At 38.6% G+C, this 18,433-nt stretch overlaps 2 protein-coding genes across 2 annotated transcripts; both read left to right on the top strand.

Annotated features, from left to right (window-relative positions):
• Positions 1-7,308: 7,308 nt before the first annotated feature.
• LOC148906766 (uncharacterized) lies at positions 7,309-8,472 on the top strand. The gene has a single exon (XM_089038119.1). It carries the CDS (start codon positions 7,309-7,311, stop codon positions 8,470-8,472), a length of 1,164 nt encoding a protein of 387 aa, XP_088894245.1.
• An 8,200-nt stretch (positions 8,473-16,672) lies between these two features.
• On the top strand, positions 16,673-18,225 carry LOC116300730 (ficolin-1-like). Its single transcript, XM_089038494.1, has 4 exons — positions 16,673-16,966; positions 17,091-17,182; positions 17,368-17,659; positions 17,788-18,225. The coding sequence occupies exons 1-4, from the start codon at positions 16,735-16,737 to the stop codon at positions 18,036-18,038; spliced, it is 867 nt and encodes a 288-aa protein (XP_088894620.1). The 5' UTR covers positions 16,673-16,734; the 3' UTR covers positions 18,039-18,225.
• Positions 18,226-18,433: the final 208 nt, after the last annotated feature.

The following is an 18,433-nucleotide window of genomic DNA, read 5'->3' as shown; positions in this document are numbered from 1 at the left end:
GGGGGGGGGGGACCTCATCTCCCATCCTGTTTTTCATCTCATTTCATCTCACCATTCAATCTTCATGTTCACAACCCATCTCATCTATCTCATCGTCAAGTCTCATCTCAACCACCTCATCTTATCTCATCGTTCATCTTTCATCCCTATTTCATCTCAGTTCACACAATCTTCACCGCAACCAAATCACTTCACATAATCTTATTCTCAACCTCAAATCATCACCTCATCTCATTCAAATCACCTTCTTATCATCTAATCTTATATCTCAATGATCACCTTATTTATGTCTCATCATCATCGCCCCCCTCATGCTCTCACCCCATCCGCATTCACCTTAACCATCTCACCTTCACCTCAACCGGTGTCCTTAATCTCATCTCCCCTTCCACATTCTCATCTCCCACACCTCATCTCACCTCATCTCCCTCCTCCAACCTTGTCTCATCTCATATCATCTCACCAAATCCTTATTTCCTCTCATTGCTCTCCTCATCACCACTCACCTCAGCCCCCCCCTTCTCTACTGCTATCTCATCTCACATTACTTCTCACTCTAATCTTAGGTCACACCGCTCGCATCTCAACCCGATTTCCGCATCTCAACTAGCTCCTTCAGCTCAGCGCACCTATCTCTGCACCTGTCCTCATCTCATCTCCCCACCTGTTTGCATGCTCACCGGTCATCGCCTCCAACCTTGTCCCTCAACTCATCAACGCAACAACCGAAATCCCCCCAGCTCATCCATCTCACCTTCCATCGTAGCTCATCTCAATCCTGAGTCATCCTCGGCCAACCGCGACCTCATCGTACGCGTGCCTGCATCACCCCTTCAGGCAGTCTGTCTGCGCACACTCAACGCTTCCCATCTCAGGGCAATATCTCACTTCATCTCTTCTCACTCAATGCATATAATTTCATCTCATCTCATATTCTCATCTTATCCCATCTCAACTTGTCTCCTCTCACCTCACCACTTCTTCTCTTACTTCTTCTCATTTCACCCAATGCATATAATTTCATCTCATTTTTATCTCAGCTCACCTCCCATATTTTCTTTAGCTAAAGATCCAATATATTTTCCAGTCACTCGTGAAATAAAACCATTGGTAATGAAGCATGATAAAAGAGGGGTGGGTAAGGGGCAATTACAAATTATTTTGGGGAATCCATTTTGGTGAATGAATATTATTATTCTGAGAAAGAATCTGAGAATCTTAAATCAACTACTAAATTCTTATTTGATCTTTCCTTAAATTTTCCTTAAATTGTTGGTGATTGGTGGATCTTCTTAATATGAAGAATTTTACCTGACCCTCACCCTCACCCCAACCGTACATAATGAACGTAGTGTAAAGATAAAAACTGGCAAGATTGATCCCAGTGCATTTCCAGGACCAGAGTCTGTAATTACATAATTATACTAATGTCTTACACAAATGGCAAGTATAGCACAAAGAAAGTAACATTATAGTAAATGTATCTAAAGACATTCATTTTGAACTTTATATTAGTTTTCAAACCATAGTTAATGTCATGATATTTAGTGGAGCTTTGATTATGATTGCTTGCTTTAATGATGATTAATTCGGTATACTTATTCTGGTGCTTAACTTGATACAATGTGTGTAGAGAGAGGGGAGAGAGAGTCATATTACATTTGTTACATAATAGAACCTAATGTTGCGTGACAAGTATATATTATTACATCCCCCTTTCCATTAAAGAAAAAAAAACTAATTTTATGAAACGCTAAAAATTATCTTAATAGAAAAAATATCATATGTAATAACAGTAATACTACTTGCTCATGCTTGCAAGTGTCTAATTTTTTTTTTTTTCTTTTTTTTCTTTAAACGTATCTGTTGGGCGGTCTTACGATTCTTCCACTTCGGGTAACTGTGGTCCCAGGTGCGTGGCTTCCGTTGTTTTCCAGAGGTTCTGCATTGCCTCTGGTCTCTGTTAGTTCTTGATATTCACTGGTAGGTTGCTCTGCCGCTGGGGGTGCTTCTCTGATGTGACACCTGTTGCGTCGAAGCTCACTTCCAGTTTGTGACGTCACTAAGTATGAGCGTGGTGCTTCAAGCTTTTCCTTGACGACTGCAGGCTCCCACTTCTTGGTCGAGGGATTCTGAATGGTGATGTTGGTACCTCTTGCTAGCTCGGGTAGAGGTCTGACATTACGATCGTGGTAGAACCTTTGGATTTCTTGTTTCTCCCTTAGCCGGTCGGTGATTTGATCACTGTTGGCACTCCTGTTGATGGTGCGGGGTAGGTTATCTTGTAGCTTTCTTCCGAAAAGTAACTCAGACGGCGATGGGAGTTTATTGTCAATGGGTGTGGTGCGTAGACAAAGCAGTGCCATACTGGGATCCTGTCGTTTCTCGAGTGTCTTCATGAGAACACCTTTGACTGTTTTAACTTGATTTTCTATGAATCCATTTCCTTGTGGGTAGTGTGGAGAACTGGTTACGTGGTGGAAACCATATTCGTTGGCAAATTCTTGGAATGCTACACTGTCGTACTGAGGGCCGTTATCTGAGCGGACTATTTTTGGGATTCCCTGCTCGCTGAAGATTTGCTTCATCGCATTAATGACAGTTCTGCTATTACTCTGCCCTTTGGGTATCTTCCTGACGAATGGGTATTTGGAGTAAAAGTCAGAGATCAGAAGGTATTCAGAGTCGTGTAAGTGGAACAGATCAGTTCCTATGGTGTGCCACGGCCGAGGAGGTATCTCAGTTGGCAGCAACGGTTGTCTGGCATTAGATGCCTGATGTTGTTGGCAACTGGGGCATGATTGGGTAATCTTATCAATATCGTTGTTAAGGTTCTTCCAGTACACAGAAGTTCTGGCTCTGAGCTTTGTCTTTTCAGCTCCTTGGTGTGCTGCGTGAAGCTTTTGTAGAATGTCATTTTGAAGCGTTACGGGAATGATGATTCTTTGACCTTTTGTTAGTATTCCGTCATCTATTCCTAATTCGTCTCTGAATGACCAGTAAGGCTTTAGGCTCTTTGAGATTTCTTTGATGGTTGATGGCCAGCCTTCGTAGATGACTTGCTTGAGGGTGGCTAATTCTTGGTCTGCGCTGGTGTTTTCACGAATCTTCTCAATCATGGTCTTGCTAAATTGAGGGTACACCTCATGTACTTGGACTTCCATGTTTCCAATGGGATGGTGATCTTCTGGTGATAGACGTGAGAGTGCATCTGCTATCAACATGTCTTTGCCGGGTATGTACTTGATTTTCAGGTCGTATGGCTGCAATCTTAGTAGCATTCTCTGTAATCTGGGTGGTGCAGATATCAGATGCTTGAGGTGAATACTTTCTAGAGGTTTGTGGTCGGTAAGCACTGTGAATGGTCGCCCGAATAGATAAGTATGAAATCTCTCACAACCGTATACTACTGCTAGAAGTTCCCTTTCGATGTTAGCGTATCTTGCTTCGGTTTCAGTTAGCGACTTGCTTGCAAAAGCGACTGGTTTGCCATCTTGGAGTAAGGATGCTCCAAGACCCTTGGTCGAGGCATCAACTTGTAGGGTTACTTCCTTTCTATCGTCGAAATATGTTAGGGTGGTTGTATCAGTGATTGACTTCTTTACTTGCTCAAATGCTGCTTGGTAGTTGGCGTTCCAAGTGAAGACTTGGTTATCTTTGAGTAGACCTCTTAAAGGTGCTGTAAGTGTGCTTAAGTTGGGTATGAAAGGACTCATGTAGGTTGCTAGTCCTAGGAAGGTTTGAAGATCTCGGCGGTCTCCTGGGTGTTTCATCTGCTTCAGGGCGGACACCTTTGCAGGGTCGGGCTGTATTCCAGCTTCGCTACAGATGATGCCATAGAATTTGATCTTATCTTGCTTTATGTGACATTTGTCTGGATTGAGCTTTAACCCAGTCTTCTCACATCTTTGGATCATGCTGTGCAAGTTTTGGTCATGTTCTTCTTCTGTTTGGCCATAGACTACTATGTCGTCGACGATTCCAATGACTCCTTTACAGCCTTCGAAGGTCTGGTCGATTTTGGATTGGAATACGTCTTGTGACATACGGAGGCCGAATGGCATTCTCAGAAACCGATACCTGCCAAACGGGGAGTTGAAAGTTGTGAGGTAACTTGATTCTTTGTCGAGGACGACGTTCCAGTATCCGCTTTTGGCATCTAGAATTGAAAAATGCTTGGCTCCGCTGAGTTTGGGAAGAATTTCTTCTAGTGTTGGCGTAACGTGGTGGTCACGTTGAATGGCGGCATTAAGATCTTTAGGATCCAGACATATTCTTATTCTACCGTTGGGTTTGCGTCTATAGACTAGGCTGTTGACCCATGCGGTGGGTTCACCTTCTCGGACCTTTGTGATTATTTCTTGTTCCATCATCTCGTCTAGCTCTAGCTTGATATCATCCTTAAGGCTGATTGGTACTCTTCTTGGTGGGTGAATCACAGGGGCTATGTTGGGGTTCAGCGTGATATGGTATTCGCCTTGGAATTTTCCGATGCCGTCGAAGCAGGTGGGGTATTTGGATAATAGCTGTGCTTTACTTTCTATCTTCTGGCTCGTAGCGTGGTTTGTTTGACTTTGGTCGTGTGGTTGTTTGGCATCATCCTGTGTTTCCACAGAACAGTTCAGTGTAATTAGCTTTAAATCTAGTGCTGTTGGCAAGCCTATGATTGCACGGCCTGGCGCGTTGGTGATGTAGAAAGGTGCTTTGGTTTGCAATTTGTTGTGTGTGCATTCTATATCATATATGCCTAGTTGACCGATTTCTGATCCGCCGTATGCTGTGAGCTTTGTTGCTGATGGCTTTAGGGCTTTAGGTAGAGGGTTTCCGTCTGGACCAATTTTCTCCGGAAACATCTGTTTGAAAAGTCGGATTGGTAGGATGTTGGCTTGTGCTCCTGTGTCTACCTTGACCTTCAAGTTTGCAGCTTGTGCGTTTCGCATGTTGGCCAATTGAACGCCTAGTGTTGCGTATACTTCATCTCTGGGTTTAGTATTGACGTTATCAACACTTATTGATTCAAAATTCAATGAGTCAAAATGTTCATGTAAATCATTTGTGTTCACCATCTCATGGACGCGCTTGTTTTTGTGACGTGCGTCTTGTGTGCTGTCTTGATATGATGGTTTTTTGTCTTGTGTCGTATGTTGGTTTGTGGGCTGTTGTGTGGACCTGTTCTTTTGGCGGCACATTTTACTCCAGTGGTTAGCTCTGGAGCAATAATTGCATGTAGAGCCATATGCGGGACATTTTCGGTATTCGTGAGTGTTTCCGCAGTTTCCACATTTTCTCATGTTCCCGGTTCCGGATTTTCCTATGGCGTGCACGCTTTGGTTGTCAATCGGTTTGTTGGATAGCTGTGCTATATGCGCCATCGTTGCTTCGTAAGTTCGGGCGTATTCGATTGCTTTGTCAAGCGTTAAGTCGTTTCCGTGCTCTAGTATTCGCTCTTGAGCTTTAACATGCTTAGTGCCTATAATCAATTGTTCAATCAGGCGTTCTTCTAACTCCTGTTGATCTCTAAACTTGCATTTATTTGCATGATTCCTGCACCTAGTCATGAAATCATCAGTGCTCTCATCGTTATTTTGTTTTAGATGTTGTAGCTAATATCTTTCTAATCTAAAGTTAGTTTTAGGTGCAAGATGCTTTTCGAATTTGGACCAAATAAAGTCGGGCTTTGTTTTGTCATCGTCGTCGGCCCACGTGAAACTGTTGTATATATCTACGCCTTGACGGCCTATCCAAAGTAATATATATGAGGATTTTTCTACATCTGATTTCTTTGAGAACGGACCGGTGAATATTAATTGGCAATATTGTTTAAATCTAGCAAATTCGTCGGTGATATCGGCTCCAGCTTGCCAGTTCATAACAGGGGGCGTGAACCCTGTCGCCATGCTTGATGTGTTTCTTGCCGAAAAAACGCTTATTTCTTAATATTACTGACCTTCCAGTGTCTTGTGTGTTTAGTGCTTTACTTCTGACACCATGTCATGATATTTAGTGGAGCTTTGATTATGATTGCTTGCTTTAATGATGATTAATTCGGTATACTTATTCTGGTGCTTAACTTGATACAATGTGTGTAGAGAGAGGGGAGAGAGAGTCATATTACATTTGTTACATAATAGAACCTAATGTTGCGTGACAAGTATATATTATTACAGTTAATAGAGGGGAATGGTTAGGAAACCTATTGTTATAAGTCTTTGTTCAGTTTTTTCAAGCGTGACCGTGCACAATCTTTTGTTTCATCATTGTTTTACTCTTCTTGGCGATGGCTGAGTGAATAGACCAAAATCTTTCTTTTGGCTGCTAGTTCAAAATACTCAATAAGAGATATTTGAATATTCCTTACAATTATCACTTAGACAAATTTTATGTTTAATAATTTTGCAATTTCGGATGAGCATAAATCAAACGTTGTGCACGGTCAAGAACGGTTCAATATCAAAAGTGAAAAAAGACCTATAACAATAGGTTTCCTAACCATTCCCCTCTATTAACTATGATCAAACGTTTTGAGGCAAACACCTCAATGTTGGCATGTACAGCTCTTAGTAGAAATAGGGGGTGTTTAGTAATTATGATTTCTTTAGGGGAGAATATATTATTTTGACAGTGGTATATATTTATTGATGATAGTGCCATGTATAAAATATACTTCTTATCAAATATACTTCTTGCCATGGATACTTATTAGCAAGAATGTAGTATATACTCAGAGTGACATAAGCTTCTGTTATTTATGTGCCAACCAGACACCGATTGGATGATAAAACAAATGAAAACCCTTGACATATCATCACAATGCTTTTGTTCAAACATAGAGTAGCGCCAGTGTCTTTATGCTCTCTCATCGTCGCCATAATTTAAGTATTACTACAACCACAATCTTTTTGGGTGAATAATTTTTTTGGAATATTAATAGACACCTCTGTAAAAGGAAAGCCTTAAAAATTGGACAATTCAACAAAAATTCATTAATTTTTTTGTTATGTCATACCAGGTGCCATAGATCCTTTTAATAAAATAGTTTTGTTTTCTGCACTTGATGTTTAATTTATTCTTTTGAAATGTGTACGATGCCAATGCAATTGCAAAAATTAATTTGAGGTTAACTTTTTTGCTTATGAAAGGTAAGCATGGAGAAATATTACTGCTTCAAATCTCAATTTCCTTTTATCTGATAACAAACTCCTTTATCACGAAACAGAAATTCTCTTTCTAATGTTTCAAAAGTAAGATGGCTGGTATCATTGTATAGGATGAGTGAAAATCAGTTCAGCGCGGCCCAGGAATATAAACATGTATTATAAACGACCCAAGCAGAACAATTTGATTACAATTGCACGTACACCTATGGTTCCGTCTTTCAAACCAAGTTCAGCGATGCATTTCAGCTTATTAAATACAAGATCACTTAAAAACAAAGCATCACTCGTGCATGATTACGTTGTTGACCGCAAAGTAGATATCATGGCTTTAACAGAAACCTGGCTTTCTCCCGGGAACATCGACGAAATGGAAATAAACGAGATTGTGCCCGATGGTTATGCATTTCTACATGTCCCGAGAGAAACACGTGGCGGTGGAGTTGCTGTTGTCTATAGAAAGTCTTTGCATCTAAAGCACAATAACAAGAATCTGAAGTTTCAATCGTTTGAGCATATGGATTTAACCGTGAAATCAGTATCAAAGTCTATACGAATAATTGTTTTATATCGGCCTCCACGGTCAAAAGGAAATAACTTAAATGAATCCATCTTTTTCAGCGAATTCTCAACTCTACTTGAAGAACTTGTACCTGACCGTGGTAGTGGAAATGTCCTCATCGCAGGGGATTTCAATTTTCATGTGAATGATGAAAATAATGTTTCAGCTAAGAAGTTCCTTGATCTTATCACATCATTTGACTACAAAAACCATGTGCGTACCGCTACTCACAAGAAGGGCCATACCCTGGACCTGCTTCTAACTAGATCCGAGGACAAATTTGTATCGTATATTGATGTGATTGACCCTGTCATCTCTGATCATTCTGCGGTGAACTGCAAACTGTTACTTGCTAAACCAACACATATAAGGAAGCAAGTGAGTTTCAGAAACATAAAATCGATAAATCTTGATTCGTTTCGTGATGATCTAAAAAATGCTGGTTTCCCTGAAGCATCCAGTACATCTAATCTTGTTGAGTCTTATGAAAGCACACTGTCTACACTACTGGACGCCTATGCACCAGTTAAAAGCAAGATGATAACACAGCGTCCTCCTACTCCCTGGTATACTCCTGAGATTCAAGAACAGAAGATCATAAAGAGACGCTTGGAACGTCGATGGAGGACCTCAAGACTTACAGTGGACCGAGAGCGCTATACCCAACAATGTGTTGTCGTAAATAGGCTTATCTGCACAGCAAAGACCAACTTTTACAAAGACATGATAAGTGACTGTGGGTCCGACCAAGGATAACTTTTCAAGAAAATAGAGAGAATGTTTAAAGGGACAGCAGAAAGAAAATATCCTTCATGTAATTCATCTGAAGAACTTCCAAATAAGTTTGCAGATTTTTTCGACAACAAAATAAATGCCATCAGAAAGGTTTTGTTAACAAAATCTACGAATCAAACAAGTCTTGATAATACAGAGACAATCTCACTATCGAGTAAAGCCAAGCTTAAATCGTTTACACCAACGACTACGGAGGAACTATCTGTGCTTATAAAGAAAATAGCTAAGAAGTCATGCATCCTTGATCCAATTCCTGCAAAGATACTGATGGAATGCTTCACTGATCTCTTACCATTTATCACCAGAATAATTAACAGCTCTCTGGAGACAGCTACTGTACCTGTTAATTTGAAATGTGCTGTTCTTGACCCACGACTTAAGAAGGATACCCTCAGCACTGACGAATTTTCAAACTTTCGTCCAATTTCAAATTTAAAATTTGTATCTAAATGTATAGAGAAGGTAGTAGCAAGTCAGCTAGAACAGCATGTCACAAGAAACAGGCTAGATGAGCCCCTGCAATCCGCGTATAAAAAGTACCACAGTACTGAGACAGCGTTGGTGAAGGTCCAAAATGATATCTTACGAGCTATCGATAACAAGAACTCAGTGATCTTGGTGCTTCTGGACCTCTCTGCTGCCTTCGATACGATAGACCATGAAATTTTACTGTGCAGGCTCTCTTCCAGATACGGAATTGCTGACAAGGCTTATAAATGGTTCGAATCGTATCTTACTGATAGAATACTTACAGTTCATGTCTTGGGTGGTCAGTCTACTGAACGTATCTTACAATCTGGTATTCCACAAGGAAGTATTTTAGGGCCAGTGCTTTTCTCGCTGTATATAGCACCACTTGGAGATCTCATGAGATCATTAGGCATTGACTTTCATCTTTATGCCGATGATACGCAGCTATATATTTCTTTTAAAACGTCTGACCCAGGTGAACTGATTACAGCAAAGTCAAAGATTGAAACTTGTGTTCGCACATTGGATAAGTGGATGACTGCGAATAAGCTAAAGTTAAACAGCGAAAAGACGGAGATATTGGTGCTATCTGCTCGACATCGCCCCCCTCCAACTCTAACCTCTACTGCTGTATGCGATGATGTTATCATTCCATCCTCAAAGGCGAGGAACATTGGGGCTATCATGGACTCTAACTTAACTATGGAGGCGCATGTAACAACCATCTGTAAATCTGGCTTCTATTATTTAAGGAAAATCAGCAAGATAAGGAAATATCTCAGCTTTAAATCTGCAGAGATATTAGTACACGCTCTGGTTACGTCTCGATTGGATTTTGGAAATGCACTGTTATATGGACTACCAAACACTCTGCTAGAGCGAATTCAGAAGGTTCAAAATGCAGCAGCACGAGTAGTTACCCTAACAAAGAAGAGAGACCATATAACACCTATAATGTTCAAGCTACATTGGTTGCCGATCAAGGAAAGAATTAAGTATAAGATACTGCTAATTACTTATAAGGCTTTAGCTGGATTAGCACCACAGTATATTACTGATCTTTTAGAAGTTTACACACCTAGGCGTACTCTAAGATCAGCATCAGATAAGAAATTAGTAGTTCCAATTTATAACTTAGAATCGTATGGCAAACGCTCATTTTCTATCTCTGCGCCTATATTATGGAATGACCTGCCACAGAATATAAGACTATGCCAATCTTTAGAATGCTTTAAGTCTAAATTGAAAACGCATCTGTTTAAATCGGTATATAGCGATTTTATTTAAGCCACGTCAAAAACTAGAGCACTTTTTGATTATTTATATATATATATATATTTTTTAGGAATTATTTAGGGATATTATTGCAATTTTATTAATATTTTATTAAGTAATTTTAAGGTACTTTAGCTCTTGATTTAATTTTTCTTTTTTAGGTCTAGTATTTTTTAGGATAATCTAGTTTTGAATTTATTGTAAAGCGCCACTGGACATTTATGGAAGAGGCGCTATATAAGAAATATTTATTATTATTATTATTATTATTATTTGAAGGTTTTTTTTGCGATTAATTTTCTTTTTCTTTAAATCTGAATAATTTTTTGCTCGGCTTAACTGATGTTTCACGATCGCCGTAAACGAGGTGCTTAAAATTCAGGGGGTTCAGAGTCACAAAAATATTATATGTTTAAGAGGCTTCCTACCCAAACTTGTTTCAATACTCACATTCCAAATAGCCCTCTCCTCCCCTTTCAACCCATAAATCAGAAACGCTCGTGATCATTGCCTAAGTTCAACTGTGCATCATACCCAGACTACCGACCCTTTATCCTTAGATATCATTCCACGTGTTTCTGCTCTCCTTTCCTCCATAGAATACTGTGGACCGAGAAACACAGGGATCCCAAACGACGTCAAAGTCCTAAAACTACAGAGCCAGCTCATTAATGGTCGCAGGCTCATGACAGGTCGAAGCCTTGTCCATAATTATATTCATAGATAAAATGGCATCAAAAAATCTTCGTGGATTTTAGATATCTTGCTGTTTATCAAATAACTTAATTTCAAGTGATATAACGTCGCGTGTAGATTTGTATGGCTATAATAGCCCAAATATACCCTCATCCATGACTAACGTCATTAACTAAATGCGTATTGACCAAATTTTAGTGAGTATCGACAATATATTAGAATACGTTTCACGTGTTGTCGACCATCTTCAATGTCCTTATTCGGGCTTCTTGGCAAAAAAATACCTTTCTTGTATGTTATACATGCTTTGTCACGACAACGATCAGCATGCGCGTGAATATTTAGTTCTTGTTTTTCTTCCAGGACCGATTTATTGTGATAAGATCCACTGTATTGTTTGTAAAGCAAAATATAAATAAGCATTTCAGTCAGTTAACAAGAGAAAACGAACTATGTTAGTTCATATTCTCTTGGTATTAGTTAATAGATCTTGGGTCATAACAGGGACCACAAAGAGGTAAGCTGTAGGAACAAAACACGTTAAACTTCGTTTTTTGATTGTCAGCTTTTTTGTCCTAATAAAGGGATTTTATTAAACTTATGACTGAACTTTTTAGAATTCAATCCAAAATCACAAGATATCTTAACAGGGAGTCTTAAATATTTTTAATTGCTTTTCGCAGTTAAAAAGACCTTCACTGAACACAGGATTTATCCCTTATTTACAAATTGATTTCACTCCCATGCTGTTTTTCAACCGATTTCATATTCAACACAAGCAGTCACAAATAAAAATGATAGACTAGGGGAGGGGGAGGGGGGGGGGGGGGAAGGGAGGAGAGGGGAGGAGAATATTAACTTCAGGAACAAATCGCTCTACGCGTACTTTGGTCGTGCAGCAGTATTGCAGTAGCTTTAAGCCCCGTCGGCCACAAGAAGTCGAATATTTTTGAAAACGGCGGATTGTTTTCTTTGCAGATTGTGTCCTTCGTCCACACGTATCCGATGAAGACTCCATTTGAAACTGAACTTTTCGAAAACGGATACTTATGGACGGACGAAAGCGATTCAAAAGCGCGTTGTGTGGACGAGAGACGGTTACAGAGACAGAGCTACAGACGATATATATTGGTAATTCAATGCGAAAAGGCATTGGTAAGTAATTCATGTGGGTGATACACAGAAATATTTCAAGTTATTAGAGAATCGTCTTTACTTAGCTAAACGCGAGTCTCGTCAAACAAAGAAAAATACCTTTGTAATTCGGATTCAACCGGCTTTTTTTATTGAGTATAAATTGACAGTGTATCGTTTAGTTAGAAATAGAATACTTTTAACTAAATATAGTAAATATAATTGTTTTTGTGGGGGGGGGTGGGGGTGGGGGAGGGAAATACGGGTGGCACGAACAACCCCCCCCCTCCCTCAAAAGGTCATTGTTAACATGTTAAGAAATAGATTCGAATGAAAATTTTTATTTATATTTTCATATAAAGGTTGAATAAATATCCAATGTTCGTTTCCTTTTCTTTTTAATTTCTTTATTGTTTCCATTTCTTAAGAAAATAATCCGTACTCCTCAAAATGACTTCCTACCTATTCAATCGTCATTGTATAGCTGTTGTAATTACGGTCAGACAATCTTAAAGATTTCCTCTTTGCCACAATTATCATAGAAACAACCGTGACCACCGTTTTGGACTCAAATGCTGGCTTGCTAGCTTTTTATACCTACTTTATCTCGCGCGCTTGATATTGAGAACAAACTAGTAAACGTGACTTGTGCACACAGAAATCTTTAGATGAGAATGAATGTAAGTTTATAACACATGATATTTGATGAACAATTTTGTGTCCATTTCATTTTCTACTACTGATTCATTGTGATAATGCATGAGACCCATCGTATTGTTCGTGAAGCAAAACATGAGATGTTTTACCAATATAGATCCGTCACAGCAGGGACCACCACACAGTGCGGTGAGCTGTAGGCTGGATGCTATAAAAAACATGTTAAAACTTCGTGTTCCCTTTTTTCCGCTTTCAAGTCCTAACAAAAGAATCTATTTTAGAATCAAACTCATTCAAAATCATGCCTGGAACTATTTACCTAGCGATGTTAAATCTTCTAAAGCCATTGGTAGTTTTAAAAACAAACCTAAAGGGTTGTAGAAATATTTTATCCTTATTAGAGATCTTGTATATAATTTTGTTATTTACCAATCTATTTCTGTGACCTTATTCTTTATGTGTTATTATTATACGGCCTACCTGATAATTTTGTAACATAGTATGAGTGTAGCTACCGTATTCAAATCAAGATTAATGTTGTTTGATTGATTGGTTGAGTGACTTAACGAAGAGTCTCCAATAGTTTTTATCGCTATTAGGATAAATACTGTCTTTGCCCAGGTTGCTGAAATGGCATCTTTATACCAAATTCAACGTACTCCTAAGTCCAATGATCGAATAGTATCCCATGGTGTTGCCGATGGTCGACATATTGATTTCATATTCCACAAAAAAAAAGTCACGAAAGGTCTAGAGAAGAATAGGGAAAGGTGGGGGAGATGAATAAAAATAAAACAAAATGGTTTTAAATAGTCTGGCCCAGCTTTCTGAACTAGGCACCCTTCTACCTAATTAAGGTGGCTCCATGAGGTTTTATCAGCGTGCTACCATGCAATTCAACTTTAAATCACAAATAAGCGGACGCAAACAATTCAGTACTCAAAACTAGATTTTTTCTAGAGGTTTCAAGGGAAAGATGAAATTTTTGAATTCTGAGCATATTTTTAAAAGAAATTTTTCGGATTTTTTTTTCAGCCTGGCCCATGGTTTGTGTCAATATGGTTAGTTAACGATTAACATATGTGGTGTGTAAGTCCATAAAGCTATTGACTAAGCTTTTCCTATTATTAAAATCGATTTCATTTTAAACACAAGCTGTCACGAAGAAAAATGATAGACTAGGGAAGGGGGGGGGGGGGGGGGGGGGGGCCGGGGGAAAGGAAGAGAGGAGAGGAGAATAGTAACTTCAGGTACAAATCTCTACGCGTACTTTGGTCGTGCAGGAGTAATGCAGTAGTTTTATGCCCCGCGCCGTCGGCCACAAGAAGTCGGATATTTTTGAAAACGGCGGATTGTTTTCTTTGCAGATTGTGTCCTTCATCCACACGTATCCGATGAAGACTCCATTTAAAACTGAACTTTTCGAAAACGGATACGTATGAACGGACGAAAGCGATTTGAAAACGCGTTGTGTGGACGAGAGCTACTATACCAAAAGACAGGGCCGGTTACAGAGACAGAGCTACAGACGATATATATGGATATTTCAATGTGAAAAGGGTGTTTGCTAAGTAATTCATGTGGGTGATGATAACGCACAAATAAATATTTCAAGTTATTAGAGAATCGTCTTTACTTAGCTAAACGCGAGTCTAATTTCAAACAAAGAAAAATACCTTTGTAATTCGGATTCAACCGGCTTTTTTTATTGAGTATAAATTGACAGCTAGTGTATCGTTTAGTTAGAAATAGAATACTTTTCACTAAATATAGTAAATATAATTGTTTTTGTGGGGGGGGGGGGGTGGGGGTGGGGGGAGGGAAATACGGGTGGCACGAACCTCCTCCCTCAAAAGAAAAAGTAACATGTTAAATTACTGATTCGAATGCTATTCAAATTATTTTCATATAAAGGGTGAATAAAAATCAAATGCTCGTATCCTTTTCTTTTTGATTTCTTTGTGGTTTTCATTTTTTGATTTTTTGATTTTTCTTTTTTTTTTTTTTTTTATTTATTCTTTGAAAAAAATCGTATTCCTCAAAATAACTTCCTATCAATTCAATCGTCATTGTATAGCTGTTGTAATTGCGGTCAGACAATCTCAAGGATTTCCATAGAAACAACCGTGACCCACGTTTTGGACTCAAATGCTGGCTTTTTTCTTTTTATACCTACTTTGTCCCGCGCTTGATATTGAGAACAAACTAGTAAACGTGACTTGTGCACACAGAAATCTTTAGATGGGAATGAATGTAAGTTTATAAATACATGATATTTGATGAACAATTTTGCGTCCAATTTTTTTTTCTACTACTGATTTATTGTGATAATGAGATCCATCGTATTGTTTGTGAAGCAAACCATGAGATGTTTCATCAATATAGATCCGTCACAGCAGGGACCACCACACAGTGCGGTGATCTGTAGGCTGGAGTTTATAAAAAACATGTTAAAACTTCGTGTTCCGTTTTTTTTTCGCTTTCAAGTCCTAACAAAAGAATCTATTTTAGAATCAAACTCATTCAAAATCATGAGGTATCTATAGGAGACTATTATGGTGCAAGCCTGGAACTCTTTTTACCTCGCAATGTTAAATCTGCTAAAACCATTAGTAGTTTGAAAAACAAACCTAAAGGGTTGTAGAAATATTTTATCCTTATTAGAGATCTTGTATATAATTTTGTTATTTACCGATCTATTTCTGTGACCTTATTATTAATGTGTTATTATTATACGGCCTACATGATAATTACTCGGGCTACCTGTGGAAAGCCCGAGTCTAGGTTTCGGTTTTCTATAAGTCTATCTATCTATCGACGTTGTCGAAAATGTGTAAGCCTGCGCTGCTCGGCGGTCTGCGGTCTGACGAGAGACAACAGAGATAATATCCCAAGCAACATGGACGCCATATTGGAATCTCTTTAGATAACAAATGCGTTTCCAGAATCAAGAATTCTTGGACTTAATTACATCAATAACAGTGAGGATAGGTTTTTTGTTTATTATTTTGTTTGCAATTTTGAACAGTTTCTTCAGCAGTTTATCGTTCGTTCAGCTATCATTAACGAGTGTGTTGATCGTTGCTGGGTGCACATGGTTATGGTTGTACAACATTTCATAAATGTGTGAACAAAGACTTTGGCAAATTCTCTACAGCATAACTGCGATATATTCGAAAAAGCTGTACAATTATCTGTATTTGTTCATCCCAATAAAGATATTTATCAAAGGAAAGCAGGTCTCGTTTATGTTAAATGCCTTACTCAGGTTGAGCACAACCTTCGAGAAATTTCGCGTGATCGAGAACTAAGTAGAGTTCCAGTCTTTTGCACAAAAGCAGGAAAATACGAAAAGGGTTGACAAGTATGTCGTGAAAAACGTGCCTATGTCATCTAGAATGCATTGCTTCGTGAATACATGTAACTGTGATTTTGATCACGAAGAAGTGAAGTATCCCAAATGTTATCATCGAAAGTTTAAGAGAAACCCAGCTTCTTTTCCCAGACGAAGAAAGAACCATTTGGGTCTAGAAAATCACTTCTTAACTTTCATAAGAGAGCAATGAATGCCAATATTTCATCTACTGTCGATATCCTTTACTCTAGTGATTGCCCTTAGGTAATGCTTTGCAAAAATAGAGAAAATTATCAGTGATTTCAAAATATAGTTTTGGTCAAGATCCAGCGATCCAACTTTTTGATCACTTCCCAAATAAGGCGTTTCTAATATATTCTCAAGTTTAGATTTTACCATACTATGTAGGAAGGAGGAAAATAAGTATCGAATTGATTTAACTAACAATAATACATTTAAACCAACGAATTAAAAAGGCTTAAGATTGGCTAACAGAAAAATTCATTCAAAAACATGTCCAAAATTCGTGTTTGAGATTTAGCTATCTGTATTACACTGCATGATTCAGTAAGTTTTACCCACAACCTGTTGTCCTGTTGACTGAACGCGAGTGTCGAAGAGAAAAAGCTCTCAAAATGAAAGTGTTGAGATTTGTGCCGTTTTTCATCAGCTTGTTTTTTGTCAGTGAAGGAAAACAAGTCACCAAAACCAAAACGAATGACGATGTATATCAAAATAATTATTTTGGAGGTGCGGCTTCTTCCAAGCAGTTTTCTGGTGCACTGAAAACCATCGAAGAGAAATTAAATGTCATCATGGAAAAACTGGGAGCATCGTTAAACAAAACTGGTTCTAGTATGAAAGGAGGTATTGTTAACAATCATTAAAGCAATCATATGACATTGCTATTCCTGTTATTGACGTTTTTCGTAGAATCAAATTGCTATACAAACACAACGCTAGAAATGAGCACAATTCGTTTTGTTTCCAGTGCCGAAAAACTGTGCTGAAGTTCTTAGAAGAGGTGGGAAGAAAAGTGGTGTTTACACAGTCGATCCCGGTGACGGCAAAGGGCCATTCAAGGTAAACTTAACTTTACAAATTTGGATACTCTTTCTAATGACAAGTTAAAAAAAACAAGTGTGGTGTAAAGTGGAAAACTTGCAGTCAGGTATCTCGTTATAAAAAAAAACGTAAAATAATACTGAGTTTGGCTTTCTACATAAATTTAAAAAATAGTTTTTTCAGTGTGACATTTCGATTCATAGGTTTACTGTGACCAGAACACGAGTGTGGGTGGATGGACAGTCTTCCAAAAGAGACAAGACGGTTCAGTCGACTTCTATCGAGGTTGGGCTGACTACAAGAACGGTTTTGGTGACCTGAAAGGCGAGTTCTGGTTGGGACTGGATAAAATCAACCGGTTGACCCATCAGACTCGCAATCGTCTTCGTGTTGACCTACAAGACATCAAGGGGAAGAGTGCGTATGCTGAGTACGACTACTTTGCAGTGAGCAGTGAAAGGAACAAGTACAAACTGAGCCTTGGAACTTATTCAGGTGAGTAAAATAACTTAGTGCTCACTATTAAGAAAGAAGGGAAAAGCATTTGAAAGCGTTTGTTTCTCTCTTGACTAAGTCATAGATTGACTTTAACATCTATTTATATAATTATCGTTTTCACACAGGTACTGCTGGTGACTCGCTGTCCTACCATCGTGGTATGGCCTTTACCACCAAAGATCGTGACAATGATGCTGATAGTGGAAACTGTGCAGTGACCTACAATGGTGCCTGGTGGTACAAACATTGTCACTGGTCTAACCTGAACGGCCTCTACCTTCATGGGAAACTTAGACATGATGGAGTTACCTGGTATCACTGGAAAGGCTACCACTACTCTGCTAAGAGAGCCGAGATGAAGATACGACCTGTATAAAATATTTGTTGTCGTACCACTCTAAATATCACCGAAACGATAAGAATCAAGCTCTTTAGTATAAAAATAACTACACTATTGATTATGAAGAATGTAAAAGATAAAATTCCATTAGCATCACGCATTGTTTGTCGACGAAAATCTTGAAGAATTCAAAAATTAAAATAAATTGCTGCAGCATGGAAAATGGTGGTTGATTGATTGAATAGAGATTGCTCATTTCCAAAGTTTTTTAATCTCATCTCAAATCATACATACACTGAATCAGATTTACATCAAAATACAACCATAGACCAAATGGACATGGTAACATTGAACAATTTGGGAGTTCGTTGCTGTTTTCTTTCTTTTTCTTTTATAATTATTTTTACACAATTTCATACTTCGTTAGCGAC

This window comes from Actinia tenebrosa, unplaced genomic scaffold (assembly GCF_029948245.1).
Source record: "Actinia tenebrosa isolate PJP-AT-01 unplaced genomic scaffold, QUT_ActTen_1.0 PGA_scaffold5__44_contigs__length_20552954, whole genome shotgun sequence".
NCBI lineage: Eukaryota > Metazoa > Cnidaria > Anthozoa > Actiniaria > Actiniidae > Actinia > Actinia tenebrosa.
Note: the sequence above shows the minus strand (reverse complement) of the source record. Positions and strands in the feature narration are given on the sequence as shown.